Source organism: Triplophysa rosa, linkage group LG15 (assembly GCF_024868665.1).
Source record: "Triplophysa rosa linkage group LG15, Trosa_1v2, whole genome shotgun sequence".
In the NCBI taxonomy this organism is placed as follows: domain Eukaryota; kingdom Metazoa; phylum Chordata; class Actinopteri; order Cypriniformes; family Nemacheilidae; genus Triplophysa; species Triplophysa rosa.
The window spans coordinates 10999080-11020090 of NC_079904.1; the positions used below are offsets into that span (position 1 = coordinate 10999080).

Genomic DNA, 21011 nt, shown 5'->3' on the forward strand with positions numbered 1-21011 from the left:
ATATAATATATTTTTCTTAACATTATACATGCATGTGTGTATTTATAGGTACATAATTATTATACACAGTACACACACATATATTATGTAAACAAAAACATTTATTCTGCAAACGATTAAACCTAGTTTTGTGATTTTCTATAGTTTGGTGGGTTTATTATTATTACAAAATATGGAAAAATGTATTAATAAAGAATGATAAAGTGGCCCTAAACTTTTGCCCTGTAGTATCTAACTTTTTAGTACATTATGACAGATATTCAGAAAATATTTTGGAAAAAGTCAAACTTAAGAAAAAGTGGTGTAAGAACAATATAAGATATTAGGTAAGATATTAGATATTAAGATATTATAAGAAATAAGATATCGAATAAGAATGTAAGTTTATGATACATTACAAACTGAAGTATTTACTATTTCCCAAAGTCAAAATGCTACTCAATTTTCACTTCAAAACGTCATTTTTTTCATTTTTGATTTTTTTTACTATAATTGTTTACATAATTTCCACTAGAATTACTCTAATTCTCTGCAATGCCAACATATCCAGTAAATCAAAACAAATTTTGATTATTACACTCTATTATGACTGTAAGCCAGATGACCTATCCAGTGCAAAGTGAATCCAGATAGGAATAACTTAAGAGCTCTAGTCTATTTAAATCAGACCTCTACTGTTGCTGTACCACCCCAACCCATCACTTTGAGTGTGTGAGTCTGATTACACAGTCTTGGATCAGCCATCCATGTTGTGAATAGCTGTGAGTGTTTGTCTGAATGTCAGCCTGCATGTGCACATATCTCCAGTCTGTTTATAGCAGACACACTTGCAGAATCCGTGATAAAATGGCATTTCTGATGTTCCAGCCCTTTGTGTGTCCTAGAACACAGAGTGTGCTGTCTACCGCTGTGTATGTGTCAGATGATATACACTATTGTGTGTGTGTGAGAACTTTAAGTGCTGTGTCTAATGTTAAAGGATACATCGAGTTCTGCTAACTGCCCTTCGTTGCCGTTTAGCCAGAGATCCACCTGTTAACCTCTCGTCTTGCTGACTGGCAGATGTTTCCTCCTTTTATGGATGAGGGGGGGGGGCGTTCTGTTCCCTACAACAGCATTCACTCTATGTGTCCACCTTTCGTAATCTGTAGCTCTTCTGCAGTGCTGATGTCAAGAACCGGAGCAGGATTAAAAGAAAGAGAGAGACGGATAGAGATAGACGGAGCTAGATAAAGAGTTTCAGAAGGAAAAGGTGAAGGTCATAGACGTGATCAGGCCTGCTGGGTGTGAATGTTGTTGCCATGGAGAACTTTTTGCAGGATAAGGACCTCTGGATTGTGGGCAGTGTGTGTTTAGTCGCATCCATTCTATGGAGGCCATTTTGGAATTTATTTACACACAAGAGAAGAAGAGAAGTTTCACCTGAAAGTCCATGTTTTGACATACAGGTAAAATTCAAATTAATTTTTATTTCCAAATCTGACCACATTAAACATTTTATTTTGATCAGATCCCAGTTATTAACCCACACTTAACATTTCTTAACTTTATATTATTTTATGATTCATATCTCTTAAGCTAATGCGTATCTCCTGTACGACATAACCTGATGATTCTCAGCAGAAATGGATCTTAAAGCCGAATCACATAACCAAGCAAACAAATTATGCAATGGTGTAATATTCATATTCACATAGATTTTTTGACTGATATAGCCTATTTTATTCTGATATTTGCTGATGCTAATTTGACAGGTTTCTCAAACTGAGTGTTATATTGAATCCATATGTAAATCCTTGTAGATTTTTTTTAACACGTCTGAAATGAGGAGTAAATAAACTAATACACATCTTATACAATAAGTAACATGAATGACTAGCACACAGTCTGAACATAAGACTAACGGACTTGAACAGCTAATCACGAATTTTGGTCACAATAAAGAATTACAAATAGGCCTAACTAAACCGCAATGTTAATATATTAAGAAAACACAAATGCGATTTCTTTTAATCTCAGTAAATTTTGAGACGGCAAATGAATATAAATAGAGAGCAAATAGGAAGTTTTGTTTAAGTTTGCTGCTTCTGCTAAGAACTAAATCTGTCAAATGGTAGTTGACAATTAAACCATGACAGCAAATATTTGGGGAAAAAAACTAACAGCATTTTAATTATTAATTAAAATATATTAATATAAAAGAATATATGATTAAGTTTGTTTTTAAATTGTTTTGCTATTCCACACCATAGCACACATGTAAAGTATATTATAATATATCATCACTGTCCTTCCAGAACCTTGGATGTCCAAATTCACTCTTTTTGAGGAAATGGAAAAAACACTGTACTTTTTAAATGACAGTGTTGTCAAAGTTGACAAACCCTTTTTAATGCTTTTTGGTTAGATATTTGCAAAACCCACTGACAAACATAAAGGGCGACTAATAATTATGATACAAATTAAATAAAAATCATGCAATATGGAGATAAGAGGTTTGGGAAGGACATCGATATGTAGAGTACAATAAATACATCAATCCTATTCTGAGCAGAAAAGAGTAAATGTAAAAAGAGTGTTAGCTTTGACAGCATTTGACGGCATATGACAGTAATCTAAAGGATCTATGCCAAATACTGTATGTGGCATTTGAAACAACATGCGCCTCAACCACAAATATTCCTGTTGCTTATATAGTGAATGAGGTAATTTTATAAGTGATTCATTAGTGGCTGTCATAAAGTCCTGACAGCTATGTGCTTATAAAGCCAACAGTTATTACCTATGAGCTGAGTCTTCCTGATCAACAGGATTTTACAAACACACAAGTCAGTAAAATATGTTGGTAAATATGATTTTACCTTAAATAACTTGCTTGGAAAAGCATGTGCTATGTGAAAATGGTTGCTTAAGTCAAGTGTTCTTGTGTGAGAGTCACATAGAGGACAAGTTTCATTTCGATATAGCACTGCATTATGAAAGGCTGCAGACATGTTAATTCAGTGTCAGGTGTCACCATGTGACTGTGTATATACTGAGAGAGAGAGAGTTTGGCATCTTGCTTTCTTTGTCTTGTGCTCAATGATGTCAGTACAGCAGCTTGAACACTTATTCATTGACATCATGGATTACTTCTATATGTCAAAGAGTGTTTATGTCCACTGTAAAAATAGAAAAACACTACATCTTTTTGACACTCAGATCTGTGTCATGCCCTAGAAGAAAAGTGTACACTGATCTGTTAATTGAATGGTTACTTTCAGATAGATGATTGAATATATATTTAAAATGCATACTTACATTTTCAGAGTACAGCAAAAGCTGGTTGTGAACCAGATCATTTGTTAACCTGTCTGTAAAATCCGGGATAAAGTCACATAATATTATACGATATTCAACATCAAAGTTGTCATAGCAAAAATGACAAAAACATATACTGTTTTATCACTGATGGATAATATGATTTTATATTAAGTACTCACTTTTTTTTACATAATAATACCTAAATTAATATAATACTGAAATTAATTATTTAACCATGTGAAATTAATTATTTTGTTCACATTGCATTTATAATTTTGCACTAAAAAGAACAGGTTGGCTTTATAAACCTTGATGTCAATCCTTAATACCCTATTCAGTCAATATAGATAACAAGGTTATATTTTCACTGATTGTTCTTTACATTACGTAATATGATATTACGTATAAAACAGTAAATGGACCTTTTTCACAAGACTGTGATGACGCATTTAACTGTCATCAGCATCGTAAATTCTCCAAGTTTTTTATATTTTCATTAAAAAAAAAGTATGTACGTTTATACATTATACTTTGTATTATATTATATCCATATATAAAAATGGCTTTTTTACACACTGTAAAAAAATTCAGACCTCTCCAACTCAAAAAGGTTTAGAAGTTGGCTCCATTAAAGTTCTGTAAACTATGAGGAACGCCTGAATGCACTGTTGCCACAAGTGATCAATTTATAGCCCCTTAACTGAGCTCAAAAATGTATATCCAGTCACTAGAACATTTGAGTTGATAAGGTCTGAAAGTTTACAGCGCAGGCAGGGTCACATTTTATCCCACTTGATTTTCTCTGATAATCTGGATCCAATCAAATTGGAGAAAAGTACTGTCGTGATGTAAAGAATATAGATATGTTTATATACCCATATTTGCTGATTCACATTTCCCACATATGCTGTATAATGTGTTGAAAGAATAATAATAATAATAATTATATATATAATAATTATATAATAAATATAATAATTAATCATATTTAACCAGAATATGTGAAAGCAAACATGCAAGGGATGTGTAGACCATCATTCTCCTTCATGGAAATCTCTTGAATTTTCCACAAAATTCTGTGGGCAGATTCATAAACCTTCCTTTCAGTTTTTCTAAATTGTTTTGAAAACAGTAGAAAATGTATATACTTTAAATAAAAATCCTAGACTCTGCTTCAGGGTTCAGTTTACATTTGAAGTCTTGCACTATCCAAATACAGCGGCAGATCTTACCAAGGCAGAACTGAACATTAATTTTATACTAAAGTCAAACTTATTTATAACACTTATATATCAAATTAATTGTAATTGAAATGTTCTAAAAAATTAACTTTAATTATTAACATGTGTTTCCATGCAGTTGCATGTATTAAGTGATAGATAAAGTTTCACTTTGTTTACATGTATGCATTTATCCTCTTTTAATTCTGATCATGGTTCAACTGTTTAAAATCAGCTTTGCAATCCCAATATTAAAATCCTGTTTCCTTGCATAAATGACAGAGTGCTGATGCTCTGTTAATACGCATGAGCCAGCTGTTGTCGTCACCTGCAGTGCAGTGTTTCCCTGGGACTCCCTCATATCAACATGATCGCAGTCAGATGCATGTCGCATTCAGTGCCGATGCCAACCGCACTAACTGCCAGATAGACACAGAGAAGGGGGGGTGGGGTGGCTGCTCAGTGACCTTTACTGGGACGCATGTTTAAATACTCTAATAAAATGCTGTTGTTTTCAATCCATGACGGGTAGGTTAATTTAAACCAACGAATTGGTTTGTCCATAGTAGACCCAACAGTGAATTGAAACCAATCCAGGATTTTTTAAATGAGGAGATAAGAAAGAGTTAAAAGGATAGATATGGAGCAGGCTGTGGGGGGGGGGGGCATTTTGTTACCTCCCACCCTGAAATAGCATCCTGCTCATGCTCTGTCTATATGCACACACTGACATTGAGTCACGATAACATGCTTGTGATACTTACATGGTTTGAAAATTGATCTAAAATAAATTTTAGGCTTTAAAAAATTTAGAAACTGTAAAATAGTTTACATTCTGCACTCATTTCTAGGTCAATAATCAAATAAGCAAATTTTATGCAGGTCAGATTTCCCCTCTTCCAATGAAGCACACAAGATGTTCTTTGGAGCAATTTAAGATTATGCTAAAATAAAATAGATCATTTACATCAATACATCATTTTGCAAACTTGTGAAGTCCTTGCCAGCTCGAGTGCATGCTGTGGGATATACACAAAGAAGTTTATGATAATAAATAAATTCATCCTTCCACTCCTTTTTATTAAGATGTTAATTAGCTACATTAATAAGTGCTAAATTATAAAAATGCAAAATATGAACATTTATCGGTATTTTTACACCGACTTTCAGACTCCACTGTCCACATGTATGCAAATAATCTTACACACACTCATCACTTTTAAATGTCTCGGCTTACAGTGTCTGGTTAGGATTGCATTGTGGCTCTGGTGTACACTTACTGCTGTACCTGTACATTAGCTCTCTTACACACACGCACACACGCACACACGCACACACACACACACACACACACACACACACACACGCACGCACGCACGCACGCACGCACGCACGCACGCACGCACTCACGCACGCACGCACGCACGCACACACGCACGCACGCACACACACACACACATGTTTGTGCCAACACATCTAACGCATTTACAAGAGGATTAGTTTTGAGCTATTAAAGAGGTGATTGGCACAGGTAGTTAAAGAGGCATTCAGCACCAATCCGTTTTTATATGCTGTCATCAGAATGGTTTGTCGGTGGTTCAGGACGAGACGTAGGGAGAAAACACCATGTACTTACATTTTAAATCATTCATTGATGTTTATATTCTTCTTTCGCTGGATGCGTTTGTTTTCCACAAAAGCTTTGGCACTTGCAGAAGTAAATGTCAGGCATTAAGCATGTCATATACAGTATGTAATATCTGCCCTCTTGTGGTGGATCAGAGCAGTGTCAAGCTTGGGGGAATTTTCATAATTTGTTGGTTTGTAGAAATAATAACCATAGGGTGAAGATAAATACTGCAGCACTTTGTAGCATGTTTGTTTGTTTTTAACATAGACTTACAGTAAATGTATGTCAGAAACTAATTAATATCATAATTTGTAAAGATGGTAAGTCATGTGGCTGTCTAAACATGCAAGATTTTTAAATACTATGTAAAAATAGACTTTTATTGCTAATTATTTATGCATTTGTGGCTATAAATGTACTTCATTAAACATAAACGTATGAATAAACCAAAACAACTGATATGATATGAACAAGAGCACATAAATTCCATAATTACTTATAAAAACAAAATCAAAAAAATTCATTTTCAAAAATCATGTTTTTTTTGTTGTGTTATCTTTTTTTATTGTGTTAGTTAGCTGTACTTTTTGTTGTTGTTATTACTTAATCAAAACAACCGATCTGCAGTTTGATTGATATTACTTGGATTGCAAAATAAAAATGATTTGAGTTATCTGTTTTTGCAAATGAACTCTTTAATTTATTTCAGTTATTGTAAATCCATACTGGCATACATTTAGGAGCAATGAAACAAATAAGGTTGATTTTAAACAAAATTAACAGACCAAGAATATTTTTATGTTTTTATAAATTTGAGGTCAGGACAAATTGTCAAATTCATTTTAAATAATATGTAAAATAACAAAAGATTACATTTTTGCTTTTACATGTTTGTTTTGTGATTAGTGGTTTCCCTCATAAAATAAAATAGATAGCACTTTACAATAAGATTGTATTTGTTGACAGTAGCTTATGCATTAGCTAACAAGAACTAACAATAAACATCACTTCTACAGTATTTATTAATGATCGTTCATTGTAATTTAAGCATTTATACATTTATAAATGTTATAAATTAGCAATACTATTTGATCATTTATATATTTATAGTAATATGCATTACTAATAATGTTTGAAGTAAACAGGTTGTAACTGTTAACATTAGTTAATGCACCATAAACCATCACGAAAAAAACTATATTGCAAAATTGTTACTTCATGCATTTAATTAATAATGTTAACAAATTCAACCTTATTGTAAAATATTTTAAATAACATGTTTATGAAAACTGTTTGCACGTTTGAAGTTACAGAGTAGTGACATCTCCTGTCACACAGTTTATATGAGTTCACAGCTGCTCATGTACAAATGATGTCTCTGTGTGTGTCCTCTGTTTGTCATTCTACACATTTTCTACACTCTTTAAAATCCCCAGCTCAAAGTCCATCTGTGATCAACTCCTCAGAGCTGTCATATCATATATCCCTATTATGTAATCCAGTTATTTCTTTCTCTTTTTTCTGTTTCTTTCTCAGCCTGTATCCAAGACATTGTCAATGGAACATGAACGATACATCATTTTATGGAAACGTCACATAAGCGTTCAGCCCTGTTTTACTGCGTCAGTAAGCAAAGGTCACATTCATCTCTTGGGTTTATGCCATAAACTATATCTCCATTGCATATAGCAATACAAGTGTTTTCAAATGACATTTGTCGTGTATATGACAGCAGTACATCTCCATGTGTGAGGTCTGACGGTTTATTATTCCGTAATTAAATCATCCATGCACACTGTCAGGCATGTGCGTACTAAAACACAGGAAGGAATGTGAACACTTAGTCTCTTATTACATGTCCTTGTTGTCAAAACGGGGGAGCTCACCGCACATTATCAAGTTCCATTCCAAAGGCGTCACCAATCCCTCAGAGATTACTCGATGTTCAGAGGCTAGCTATTAATATATGAGCCAATCAGAAAACAAACATTTACTCCTCCAACCAACGAACCGCTGGTTAATAATGAGGTGGTCTATAACATACAGTGTCTACAAGGTTTCCAGATTCTGGATAATCCACGGCAGTGGATTGACAGTTATTTTCATCAGTTAATTTTAAACCTTGGTCAAACTGACTGGAACTACCTGCATTAAACGGTTTTAATGCGCACCCTGCAGCCAATCAGAATCGAGTATTCAAACAAACCATCAAATAAGATCAATGTATGCTCAGTTATATTATTAGCCCATCTGCTGTGGTTTTGCTAATATTTTAAAGATATCGGTTTGCAGGTTAGCATATGAAAAGGGATTAAGCAGGACTATATAAGTGTGTGGTGAAGCATACTGTAGCATTTGTGTGTGTGTTTGTCATTCATTTGATAAATTGTACTTGGGGTCTTGTTTCCATTTTGTACTTTTTCCTTCATGCGTAGATCAACATTGAGCTTGTAAAAGATGCCACAGGCTATAAACAAAACTCTTGATATGGAGATTTATAAATATTCTTAGCTAAATGAATGTTTTTGAATGGTTGTTGGATATCAGATGTTAACTATAAAATGTTGTGTAAAAGTCCACTGAGGTATAAGTCACTGAGCTATAGGCTAGTTTAGCGCTGACAGGATGAAACATTAGCACCTGGAAATGGTCTCCGGTGGGCTGGTGGTAAAATGAGTTCACAGGAAAATTCCTGTAAAGTTAAGCTCTCAGTACCATCTGTGGCATTCTGTCAGTTACAAGTTTGACTCGTCTGTTGAGTTGAAACTTATACAAGGGAAGTCTGTAACATATTCTTGTTGATGTAGCATTTTTCCCAGGTTGGGTAAGTTAGAGTTTCCTAGCGAGAACAATGGGAATCATGTTGGAAATAGAGGTCTGTGCCCTTGGCATTGGGCTTCTGTCTGTTTTCTTTTCAATAGACTCACACGCCTATCATTCAGTCACACATTCACTCTTCTGGCTTATTGTGTTCTCGTGCCTGGAATGAAGGCGGAAAAGGTACATAGACCTTTGTCTGGATACGTTATATTTCTGAGGATATAATATGACTTTTTTATACTTTCTTTATATTATTGCATGTTTACCCTCATAGAAACACACAAACAAACCTAAGGCATGACGTAAAGTCACTCAACAGCAATGTGGAAGACTGAGAGAATGCAAACACGAATGAAAGTTGTGAAAAATCAGACTTATTTGATCTTATATTCATTTTTGAACTGATCCTAAAATACATGTAAAAACATTAGTGTTGTTTAAACATGAATATGAACTTTGCAAACATTGCATCTTTTTTGTGATTTTGACCAGTTTGTCCCGTTTCAATTTTCTGCAAATATATGCAAACATTTTTTTTATTTCATTTGGAATTCAGAAGAAATGATGTTAGTTCACAAAATGAAACAAAAATTTGAATTTTACTTAAACTCAAAATAATTTTGGAGTGGTCCCTTCATTTTTTTCGTGGCTATTTCCACAGTCAGTTCGTAAAGGGGTTCAATAGCAGAACAAAGCTCATTTGAAAGTAAAAAATGTTTTGTCCATCCAATGCCTCACCTGTTGCGTCAATCTCCTTTTTTGCACTGACTCTGGTTTCAATATCTTCACACCTGGCTCGAAAAGTCACACTCTGATAACATGTAACAGCTACTCCTCCATGATAACCGTGACATTATGCTGACCACTCACACACCAACCAATCACAGAAAGCATGTTGCCCCCTATTTAAAGCCTGGAATCCAAAGACACCAGACACGAATACAAAACAAATGAACTGTAGGTTGGAAAGCAAACTATCACCATCAAGAAGACGTGAAGGAAGACAGACTTCAATCTTATAACCAAGTGTCATCATGAGCTCCAATCTTGTGAAGTCTCTTGCACGGGTTTATGATCCCAAACCGCTCCATGCTCAAAAGCGTGCCAACGGTGGACGAGCTGGGGCCAAAAAATCCTCACTCTCCACAACAAACAAACATCTGTCCCCTCCTTCTTCATCTCCTCCACTGTTTGTTTCTTCTCAGCCGAAGTCTTCTGCTCTTGAAGGATGGGTCAATGCTTTGAGCGGTAAGATGGACAAACTCCTCGAGCTAGAGGAAGCAGCTTTAAGAAGACTGGATGACATTGGTCAGGAGAAAAACGCGTCGGAGGATGACCAGAGCGTGGAGCAGACGTTGCGTGATATGCGTGTTGTCATAGAAACTATTATAGAGAAGGCGGAGAAACAGGATCAAAGGCTTGATGCTGTGGAGCGTTTGGTCGGTGGAATTCAACAGGTTGTTAATTTTGTCGCTGAAGTTCTGAAGCACTCTCAGTTGGCTGATATCTTCAAAAGCACTCAAAATCGCTCAAAATCCAATGGCAGGGTGAGTTTAAATGCAGACAAAAACATGTTTCGTGAAGTGCAGAAATGGTCTTGCTACAGTGAAAAATTAGCCAATAGCACTCAAAAACCTTTAAACACGTATTTCCAAATTTGCATATCATATACAATACCGTTTAAAAGTTTAGGGTCACTTGGCTGAAATATTTGCATGATCTTGACCATTTTTTTTATCTGAAAGCATTCTATATATCTTAATATTTAAAATTTGTTAACATTATTTTTCTCATTAGACAATATATTCATTTATTTTTAAATGGATGATTTAGACTAAAAAAGGCAGCCAATGAGAGTCAAGCATAGATTGGCGTTCCTTCAATACTTTTTATAAAGCTTCTCAGGGTGAGACCTTAAGAAACTGGTTGATAAAATGACAGGAAAGTGTCTGCAAAATCTAAGGATCATTAGGCATATATTAAAGATGCTATAAAATATAACACAGATTTATTGATTTTTTTTCACCACGTTATTCGTGTTATTTCATATAGTTTTGATGAGTTTACTGTTATTCTACAATGTGGAAAAAAACATAAAATATGAAAAGAATGTATAAACTTCGAAATTGTAGTGTATTTATATATAAATATGTTCTATATCAAAGTGTATATCAAAAAGGTTATCTCAAATGTTCTCCACAAAAGTGGAAATCCGAAGAAACATCTTGTTGTTTGCTTATAATAATTTGTGGAGTCCAAAGTACGAGGATAGGAGAATCGTGCACTGCCCGTCTAGAAGACTGAAGTGAAATTTAGCCTCACACCTGTTCCCCCAAGAAAACCAGAACGGGTTTTATATGCCCCGACTGTGGAAGGACATGTGCATCCCGCATTGGACTGTATAGTCATCAAAGAACCCACAAACAATAGAAACAATAGGAGAAGTCATCATCGGAGATGATGGACTACAAGAGAGAGTGACAAATGTGTTAGCAAAATTAGTGTGCATTTTAGACTCACTTTTCTAGAACACAGTTTTCAAGGTGACAAGGTGGCTTAAGTCATTTCTAAAACAGATTGACTGTTGACATGATAAGCGATTCTCAATAGCAGCTCAAGGACGCAACTGCACATTTAACTCACAGCAGATATATGGGAACGTGTGTGCATGTGATCAGCAATATCAGATTTATTACATGTTAGCAGCTCGGTGCATTTGTGTGAATTACATGACATTGACCGAATAGAAAGCAGGTGCTTTTATCAAAAGGGATGATAATGAATGATCATTATGTTATTTATAAAGGGTGATGTCAGTATGGAGAATCTCTTGTTTTAGGTTATTTTACTGTCATTAGTAGAATGACATTGACCAGATTAAACTAGTCCATACATCTAGTCAGTAAACCTAATCTGTCAAATATTAGAAATTTGAATATTTCATCTTACATTTTAGCGTTAAATCACATTGTCTAACAAAGTTCATGCTCTACTGTATTGGAGTTCTTTATTCTTTTATTTTTAAAATACATTATTTTAATTTCTTATTCTTTGTCTTTCTCTCTCTCTCTCTCTCTCCCTCCCTCTCTTTCTCTCTCTCTCTTTCTTTAGCTGAAAGATAAAGATGGAAAGGAGAAATCTAAAGTGTACCCGAAGGGGTTAAAAACCCAGAAGAAAAATAAATTACAAGATGCATCAGGTAACTTGTAAATATTGACAAAATCAATCTGTATTAATATCGTTAAATAAATATTTTATAAAAGGGCTATATTTTTTATAACTCAGTTTATAATGTGTGTGAATGCGTAATAAAATGTGTAATAAAGAGGTCATTACATTGGATTTAATAGCGTTAATTACATTTCTGCCCCCTTTCTTTCTCCAGACCTGGTCCAGGCTGATTTAGAAGAAGTGCAGAAGCTCAATGAACAGAACATTCAGTTTTCTCAATGCACAACAACAGCAACATCCAGCACATCAGCGTCTCTGAGTCTTTTTGAAAAAGAGCAAGAAACAGAGCAATGTAGAGAAGAAAAGGATGACACACAATCAGTAGCAGTGGAGGAAGAGCCAAGAAAAGAAAAAATTGTAGCTGAATTGTTGCAGGTTAAAGACGATGAACCGCCGGAAGAGAAGACACAAGATCTAGCAGAGATCTTGCAAAAATCACAAAATTCATTCAGCCAGAATGATGACAGAATTACAGTAACACAGGACAGGTAAGAACTGATTTTTCTTTCAGATAACAATTAAAAGCCACTTCCATGTATTTAACCACAGACATAAAGAAATGACATGGACATTCCTATAAAAGTTTGATGTAAAATAGAATAAAATGTATTTTATTTGATGTAAATACAGTATATATTACAAATATATATCGTTCTCATTTACATGATGTATTTTTGTAGCTGTGTGGAGCATCAGGAAATTCCTTTAAGCCCTAAGAGGCATGTTAGTGATGAGAATCTGGAGTCAGATGAACTTAAAAAAAGTCGAGTGGAGGAGGCGTCAGAGGAGTTACAGATCCTGAAGGCATTAGAAACAGAAGGTGAAGCTGCAGAGGTGGGTCCAGAGAGAACAGAGGAGGCAACAGCGGCGGAGAGACAAGATGGAGAGCCAGTAACGCAAGAGTATGTCATTGGTAAGAGAATGGTCTGAGAATGATTGTAGCCGAACTTTTAATTCTGATAAATCTCATTTCTTAAAATCCACATCTATGTGACCACAGATACATCCTCTCCTCCACCCGCTCCTTTTGAGCATCGTCTGGTCACAACCAAAACCCACCAGATCACCAGCTACTACACTATCAATAAAGAAGAAGTTCTTGGAGGGTGAGTTATAGAAAGAAGTTTATTTTGAATGTGGATAGACAGTTTGGTATATACGCATGATTACTTCGGGTTTCTTAAAGGAACAGTACTCCTAAAATTGTCATCTTTTTAGTCAACATTCACTTAACTGCTTCTTGTTTTTTGTATGGTTTTCATTTCTCTCTGGAACCCTAAAGCAGATGTTTTGACACTCATACAATGAAAGTGAATGGGGACCAGAGACCACAGAGTTAACAAATGAGAAAAAAATACCAGCCTCTGGTCACCATTCACTTTTATTGCATGTAAAAAACAACATTAACATTCTGCCCAAATCTTTTTGTGATGGAGGAAAGAAAATCTTACGGAACAACATACAGAGATTAATTGATGACAGATCCCTTTAACATCAAAGGAATTTTTCATGTTATTGTAACAGGAATGCCTGCAATATTAAACCCATATCATATGATTCCTAAGAATCTTCACAGCTTCCAGGACACAAGATACACACTGGCATTAAAATGATGGACAGCTGTGTGTGTGGGAAAGAAAGACGGAGGGACAGGAATATTTTTAGCCCTTAGTAAAAGTAAACAGCTAGGAGATTAAAGTACATTTCCTCTGAGGTCTCACAAATGGTGTGGGAATTTACATTATGTAAATGGTTTGTCATCTGAATTTGGTATTTATAGTTGTATTTTCATTTTCATAGTGGGCGCTTCGGTGTGGTACACAAATGTGTTGAGAAATCTTCTGGACTCATATTAGCAGCTAAGATCATCAAAGCTAGAAGTCAAAAGGAGAAGGTAAATGCCAGTCTTAAGTTTATTATTAGACAGTGGTACCATGACTAATCTGATGTACTCCTGATTTTACGTGTTTGTGTTGTCAGGAGGTGGTGAAGAGTGAAATTGAAGTAATGAACCAGCTGAACCACTCCAACCTGATTCAACTCTATGCCGCATTCGAATCTCGCCATGAAATTGTTCTAGTGATGGAATAGTGAGTTATACCCAAAAACACATTATAGTTTCGTATAGTAGAAAAATTATGCCAAAATGGCCAAGCAATGGCCAAAACACACTGCTGGGTTAAAATTACCCGATGCTGGGTTATTTTTAACCCAATTGCTGAGTTATCTTTAACCCAATTGCTGGGTTATCTTTACCCAATCATGAGCGGAAACAACCCAGCAGTTTAATTTTTAACCCAGCAGTGCGTTCTGTCCAGTATTTACCCATGGGTCAAAAACAACCCAGCACTTTTTAGAGTGGACATGTTGTGACAGTAAGCGGTCACTCTGGTTTTATTCGCATTTTGAAGTTTCAGAAACGAGTTATGGAAACGCTAAATTTCGAATTAAAAACCCTTAATTCGCAAAATAAATTACGCTTGCTTGAGGTGGTTTTTCATTTTTTGCGAAAAAGGGTTAATGCGAATAATATGAGATGGAAACGCATTTGCCGGAAAAAAAATATTTCCACCCCAAATATAATTACATTTGCTCACGCAATTTGCTCCTGACTCATTCACATACTGTACACACACATGCATTCACAAACAAACCCAACAATCATAAACTCATGAATGCTTTATGTATTGTTGTGTATAGTGTTGATGGTGGAGAGCTGTTTGACCGAATCATAGATGAGAACTATAAACTGACAGAGCTGGACACCGTGCTTTTCATCAGACAGATCACTGAAGGCCTCCAATATATGCACAAGATGTACATATTGCACCTTGATTTAAAGGTATCAAACACATTTTGTTAAATTATAAGTATTTTAAAGTGAATTGTGGATTTTTTGGCAAATATTTGTAAGATAAATTGCACATATACATTTTAAAATCCATTTTTTTTAAAAGTTTGAAATACTTTTTTACTGTGTCAACAGCCTGAAAATATTCTTTGTATCAGTCGACAAACAAACAAGGTCAAGATAATCGACTTTGGGCTTGCAAGGAGGTTAGTTTTTTCGTCTGTCTGTAGGCTATGTATGATACACTATGTGAACAAATGTATTGGGACCCCCTCTTAAACCCAAAGAAATACAACATAGTATGAATACATAAAATACATTTATAAAAAAATTCAGTTAAAGAATATAGTTTTTATAATGTATCGCTGTCTTCCTCTTATGTGTTTGTGCTTTATCTTTTGTTCAGATATAAACCCAGGGAAAAGCTGAGGGTTAACTTTGGTACACCTGAGTTTCTCGCTCCTGAAGTCATCAACTATGAATTTGTCTCATTCCCAACAGATATGTGGAGTTTAGGTGTCATCACTTACATGCTGTGAGTCTGTGCCGTGAAGATTAATAAACAGTCATAAAATACAACATTTGGAAAAGCTTAACTATGAAGGACACCTAGTTTTTAATTGACTTGTTGTTTTTTGTGTAGGCTCAGTGGACTGTCTCCGTTCCTGGGTGAGGATGATAATGAGACTTTAAATAGCATTCTGGCCTGCCAGTGGAGTTTTGAAGAGGCGGAGTTTGCCGATATCTCTGAGGAGGCCAAAGACTTCATCTCGCGCCTCCTCTTGAAAAGCAAGAGGTGTGTGAGAGTAACAAATGAAAATCACAAATGAAATATGTTTAAAAGTTTTTAGCTTCATTTATGTCTAGTCTTTTGCTTGCTGTGCTACTGCAGTTAGCCAAAAGGGATAAAACGTACCTATTGTGCCACCCTCAAAAAGACGTGGTTGTTTTTAAATTGTGAAAATTGTTCTGAGAATGGTTAAAGTGTATGTAAAGTCATCATTTGGTTACCTGTGTGTTTGTATATGCTGATGCAAATCGTATTGTGTCTGTTTAGCTGGAGAATGAGTGCATCACAGTCTTTGAAACACCCGTGGCTTTCAGACCGAGAGCTTCACTACCGTCTTCACAAAAAGGTTAGTAAACCTAAAGTGTTGCAGCTACATTTTTACTACACCAATAGACATTGAGATTATAGCAAAACATTTGTGTCTCTTACAGAAAAATAAGTGTCACTCCTCACATGCACCTCCTCTTGAGGATTAGACACAGGTGAGCACCATCTGTTAACGTGATAACAAATGTAAACCTTTCACAAGAATACACACCTCTCTAGTACACCGTTTGGGAATTTATCAATATTGTTCCTGTCTATCTAAAGTCAATAGACATTTACATTTATGATGATACTTACCTGCAAGTCATTGACTGACACGTGTGGTTAATGTTCACTTCTTGTTTGTGTATGACTTTGCCATTTGTAGGAGTGTTCAAAAGCTCTAGTCGTGCCATGGCAACAAACTGGACCAATAATGCTGTACCTGAACAGCTACATCTGTTACATACTTTGCTGTGTAAGGACTATTTCCTGATTACCTCAACACATCAGCTCAGAAGCTCTACAACCCTGTGTGCTAAAACCACATTCAACACATTAAAATGTACTGCCCACCAGCTATGGTACAAGAATATTTCACCGTTTTGTAAAATCCGTGGCAAATGACAAATTGGTCTTGGTCTTGTGGTGTAGACACGTTCAGGTGAACGGTGTGCCAATTGGAGATTTTTTGGGATATTTTCTTACTTTTCTTTGGCTTTTTACAGTAATCTACAGGAATATGTGCACTTTGTAATTAACCATGGACTAGAGAAAAAGCTAAACTATGGCTAAAAGGGCCCCAGAAAAATTATGGTTCAAGCTCTACGCACAAATGTATTTAGTCGTCATCCTATGAGTCTTATCATGGTAACATTTTGTACTTCACTGGTTCGGTTACATTTACTACAGGAAACGTTCTGTACAAGGAAACTGTACTGTATTTTACACTTGAAACTGTGGTACCCTTAAAGGAGTAGTTCACTTCAAAATTGGCCCCCATTGACTTTCTATAGTAGGAATAAAATTACTATGGAAACTGAATGGGGGCAAATTTCGAAGTGAACTACTCCTTTAATGTCACAATCCTGCAAATGATGAGTTTTGAATGTTATGTCTTTAGACAGTTGTTAGGAAGTTTAAAACTTAAGTGTCACAGAATCTTGGAGTTTTGTCTGGTTGCAATGCAGCAACCTCAAGTACAATTGATGCTTTTATTAAAATTGTTCAGAATCCAATGAGCTCTGATTTGAGACTTTTTTTAGACTTTATTTCTAAGCCTGAAATTTGAGATGGGACACTGGGTTTTAAGACAGACTCTTTCAGGCAACATTATGGTGTTGCTTGCTTTCTCTCTTGGCAGACATCTCACCTTCCATGAAGGCCAATGCAAAACACTACAATTATATTGTGTGGCTCTATATATACTCAGTCTGAGGTTTACTTGAAATGCTTTCAAAACAGCGCAGGGGGCGATGGATGGCGGGGTGTGGTGTGGGTGGGTGTTTAAAGAAATGTACAGCTTTAGCTAACAAATTAGTGTTTTTGAAATACTCTAGGAAGAGAAAGCTGATGCAAACTGGATTTTTATGTCACATAACTAAGAGAAAAGCTTTATTTATCTTTTATGTGTTTGATTTTAATTTCTGATTGGAAATAGCTACTGTATGATGAATGGTTTTGTCTGTATCTTTGTTAGACCTGAATTGAGGAATGAAAAAATATAACGACTCATAAACTACCAGAAAAATACAGCAAATAAATTGTTTAAATGCCTAAAGGTAAATGTTGCCACCAGCATTTAAAAGATGTGTCTTGTGATGTAGGTGCCTTAGAACTTTAAAAATATATAAACATGAAAATATAATATGAAAATAAAAAGTTAAACATTTGATTGTCTTGTTGTTTTTATGCATGTTTTAATGCATGCAAGAGCTGTCAACTGATGAATTCATTTGAAAAAAGTGGGGATACTCTCTCAGAGAGATTGTCAAATAAAAATGACCTATGAATACAATTGTTTTGTTTTCTTTTGATTCCTCCTGAACTCCGTGTCCAATAGTTGGCGCTGTGACGCGTCTGCGACCAAAATGTCACTAGATTTCTTTGCCCCATACGTCACACACGCTCTGCTCTCTGATTGGCCGCTGAGCGCAGGTTCCTGATGTGTCGCTAATGCAGCTGTAGTTTCGGATGCATCCCCATCATCCGATGATAAAGGAACACACACCGGAGCCGACTCACCTACACTCACGCAGAAACAAAACCAGCGACACACAATGGCTCAATGTACAGCAGCGACGGCCTGTGGTAAAGTGAACAAAGATGGACAGACGAAGAGGAAAGTGGCGATCATTACAGGCATAACCGGCCAGGTAACATGAATCGCCATTCATATGTGCACGATGTGCACATATCGCTGGATAACGTTAGATGGACAGATTAGTTACGACTCTTATAGTGAGCTGCCTACCGAGGAGTTTACTGACTTTAAAGACAAGCCAGGAAATGGTTAGAAGATCACGAGTCAGGGCTGATGTATAGCATGTTGTTGGTGATGCTGAGTTGTACAGTCTTTCCGATTGAGTTGTTAAAGCGCATTCAGCGTTTGGTTGATCAGAAGTGTCCCTTGAGACTTGACGTGAAGCTGACACACATTTAACATTATAGTAAAAAACGCACGAATAACCATATGCAACTATGTATTTCTTTTGATTTTCATTTGTTTGTTTACGAGACTTTGTTGTACTAAACAAAGCAGTTCAATTAGTTCCATTACGTTAGATGGGAGACATACACCTTCCGGCGTCCTGTCGTGTTGATGTCTCTTTAGTGTTTGCTGTTAGCTTTGCTATGGAAACAATATACTAGTTTTAGCCTACGTTACAGTACTTGTAAAGTGGAGAACGTTCAGTATGACGTAATATTGCGCCGCGTTTGAAGTTTGTAGGTGTGTGTGTGTGGTAGTGTTTCAGGAAACCTTTATGTGGGGGACGCTATTATGGCCCCTCCTTCTGTGCCCGTGTATTTGTGTGTGAAATATGATAGTTGTGACATATTTCTGTCACAAAAGTTGGTAATACGATGTTACAGGGTGTGGTAAATGTAGTTATTCAGTTTACAAATATAACATAATGTGTATACACCTTCTCCTACAGTCCAGTTGTAAGGACTTTGAGCTTTATTAGGCAGTGTTATGTGTGGAAACTTAACTTAAGGCCCGATTTCACAGACAAGGCTTAAAGGGACAGTTCACCCAAAAATGAAAATTCTGTCATTTACACACTACCGACATTCTTCAAAATATCTTCTTTTGTGTTGTGTAGGAGAAAGTCATACAGGTTTTAAGTGAGAGGGTGAGTAAATGATGACACATTTTTCATTTGGGGGGGGGGGTGAGCTATCCCAGACTAACAAGTCATACACGTTTGGAACAAGTCTGTTTGAGCTGTCATAAGTGAAAACAACTTGCCTTGCCCAAAGGTTTGTGTATTGCATTAATGAAGCATACATTTTTATCAGCTTTACCTTTATTTCTCAAATGTTGTCATCATCTTGGATCCAAAAAAGTATTTTTAGTAGTCACAGAAAAGAGCCAGACATGTCTGATCCCTTGCATGTATGTGTTGATATGCATATTTGTTTAACTTCTAGACTCTTGTTTGTTTAGTAAAACTATTTACTCAGATTAAATATGTCAGTGCCATTGTCTTGCTTAAGATTCAAACCAGTTTTCTGGTTTCTTTCAGTTAAGACAAATCAGACATGCCTTTTAGTCTGGGATTAGGTAAACCTCGTCTGTGAAACCAGCCACGCCAACGTGGCTGATTTGCATTTAAGGAAGAGGCAACGGCGGGACACATGATAACATTAATACTCATTTACCTGGTTTGTTTGGCAGGATATACCGGCTTTTAATGGACATTTGCTTTTGTGCAGCTGGTACTGACAAACGCAGGAAAAAGTAAAGCATGCCATACATTTTTATTCCCTCCCCTTCGAGAAGGGCGAAGTTACTGGTATGTCAAGTGATAAGAGCTTCAGTAGGGGCTTAATTACTCTCTGAACTGGCTCTGTCCGTGTTTGTCTGCATGTCTGTGCGCTGAGATAGATAAAGTCATCCCCACAAGTAAATATCTAATGGCGAGTGGTGGTCGGGCGGTGAAGCGAGGCTGCCTGCACGAGAAGCAATGTGCTGTTGAGCTGACGAACAGACGCGGGCTGGCCATCGGAAGCACCAGAACCTAGCATCTTTATTGTACCCCGCTGTACCAAAGTGATAATGTCCGAAATTCATGTGTTGCACACTGCATACGAAACCCAGCACACAAAGAGGCGATGACGTACACAACCAAGTGATTGAGACATCTGTCCAGCAGCAAATGTCCACGAAAAGCTCTTTGCACTGACTTTCCAGTCATCATGTCACGTGCTGGACGGCATTTATCCATAGACAACTTCCATAATGTTCCTGAGTCCTGTTCCTTCCATCAGTGTGCCTATTGCACCAAGTAGGTTCATACAAGTATGAAAACCTCCAAGCATTAAGACTATGCTTTTAAAGGGACTACTCTGTGGTGCATCCATGATCATCTCTGCTGCTTTCCAATGATTGACCTGTACTCTGGAGACAAAACATGTATTTTGTCCACCTTGGATTTTGTTTGTGACCTGGCTATCAAACACAATGCTCCACCCGTTATTACGTTTGATCAGCCACTGTACTGGAAAGCAGCAGAGATGATCATGGATGTCCAATGGATTCATAGACCCTGACAACATTGGGTTAGACACCAAGATTACTTGGCTAGGTCAAATAATGAAGGAGTTAGAATATTTTAAGCGCTTCCTGCCCATCTT

The 21011-nt window shown here is 36.2% G+C and overlaps 2 protein-coding genes across 4 annotated transcripts in view; both read left to right on the forward strand.

The window, feature by feature from the left end:
- The first annotated feature begins 1157 nt into the window (after positions 1-1157).
- Positions 1158-18104, forward strand: mylk4b (myosin light chain kinase family, member 4b). 2 transcript variants are annotated; one of them, XM_057352697.1, is made up of 14 exons: positions 1158-1448; positions 12085-12172; positions 12359-12692; positions 12885-13117; positions 13205-13310; positions 14005-14098; positions 14185-14294; positions 14905-15046; positions 15191-15261; positions 15462-15590; positions 15699-15851; positions 16113-16191; positions 16277-16327; positions 16540-18102. In XM_057352697.1, the coding sequence occupies exons 1-13, from the start codon at positions 1302-1304 to the stop codon at positions 16319-16321; spliced, it is 1731 nt and encodes a 576-aa protein (XP_057208680.1). In that variant the 5' UTR covers positions 1158-1301; the 3' UTR covers positions 16322-16327; positions 16540-18102. The 2 variants fall into 2 exon arrangements, with proteins under 2 accessions (XP_057208680.1, XP_057208679.1); XM_057352696.1 differs by lacking the exon at positions 1158-1448 and adding an exon at positions 9581-10520 and having other exon boundaries at positions 16540-18104.
- Positions 18105-18308: 204 nt separating this feature from the next.
- gmds (GDP-mannose 4,6-dehydratase) overlaps positions 18309-21011 on the forward strand; it is a 63058-nt gene continuing 60355 nt past the window's right edge. For both annotated transcript variants that reach the window (XM_057352709.1, XM_057352710.1), the window contains exon 1: positions 18309-18526. In XM_057352709.1, the coding sequence (XP_057208692.1) occupies positions 18431-18526 (96 nt within the window). In that variant the 5' untranslated portion in view covers positions 18309-18430. The remainder of the gene's footprint in view (positions 18527-21011) is intronic.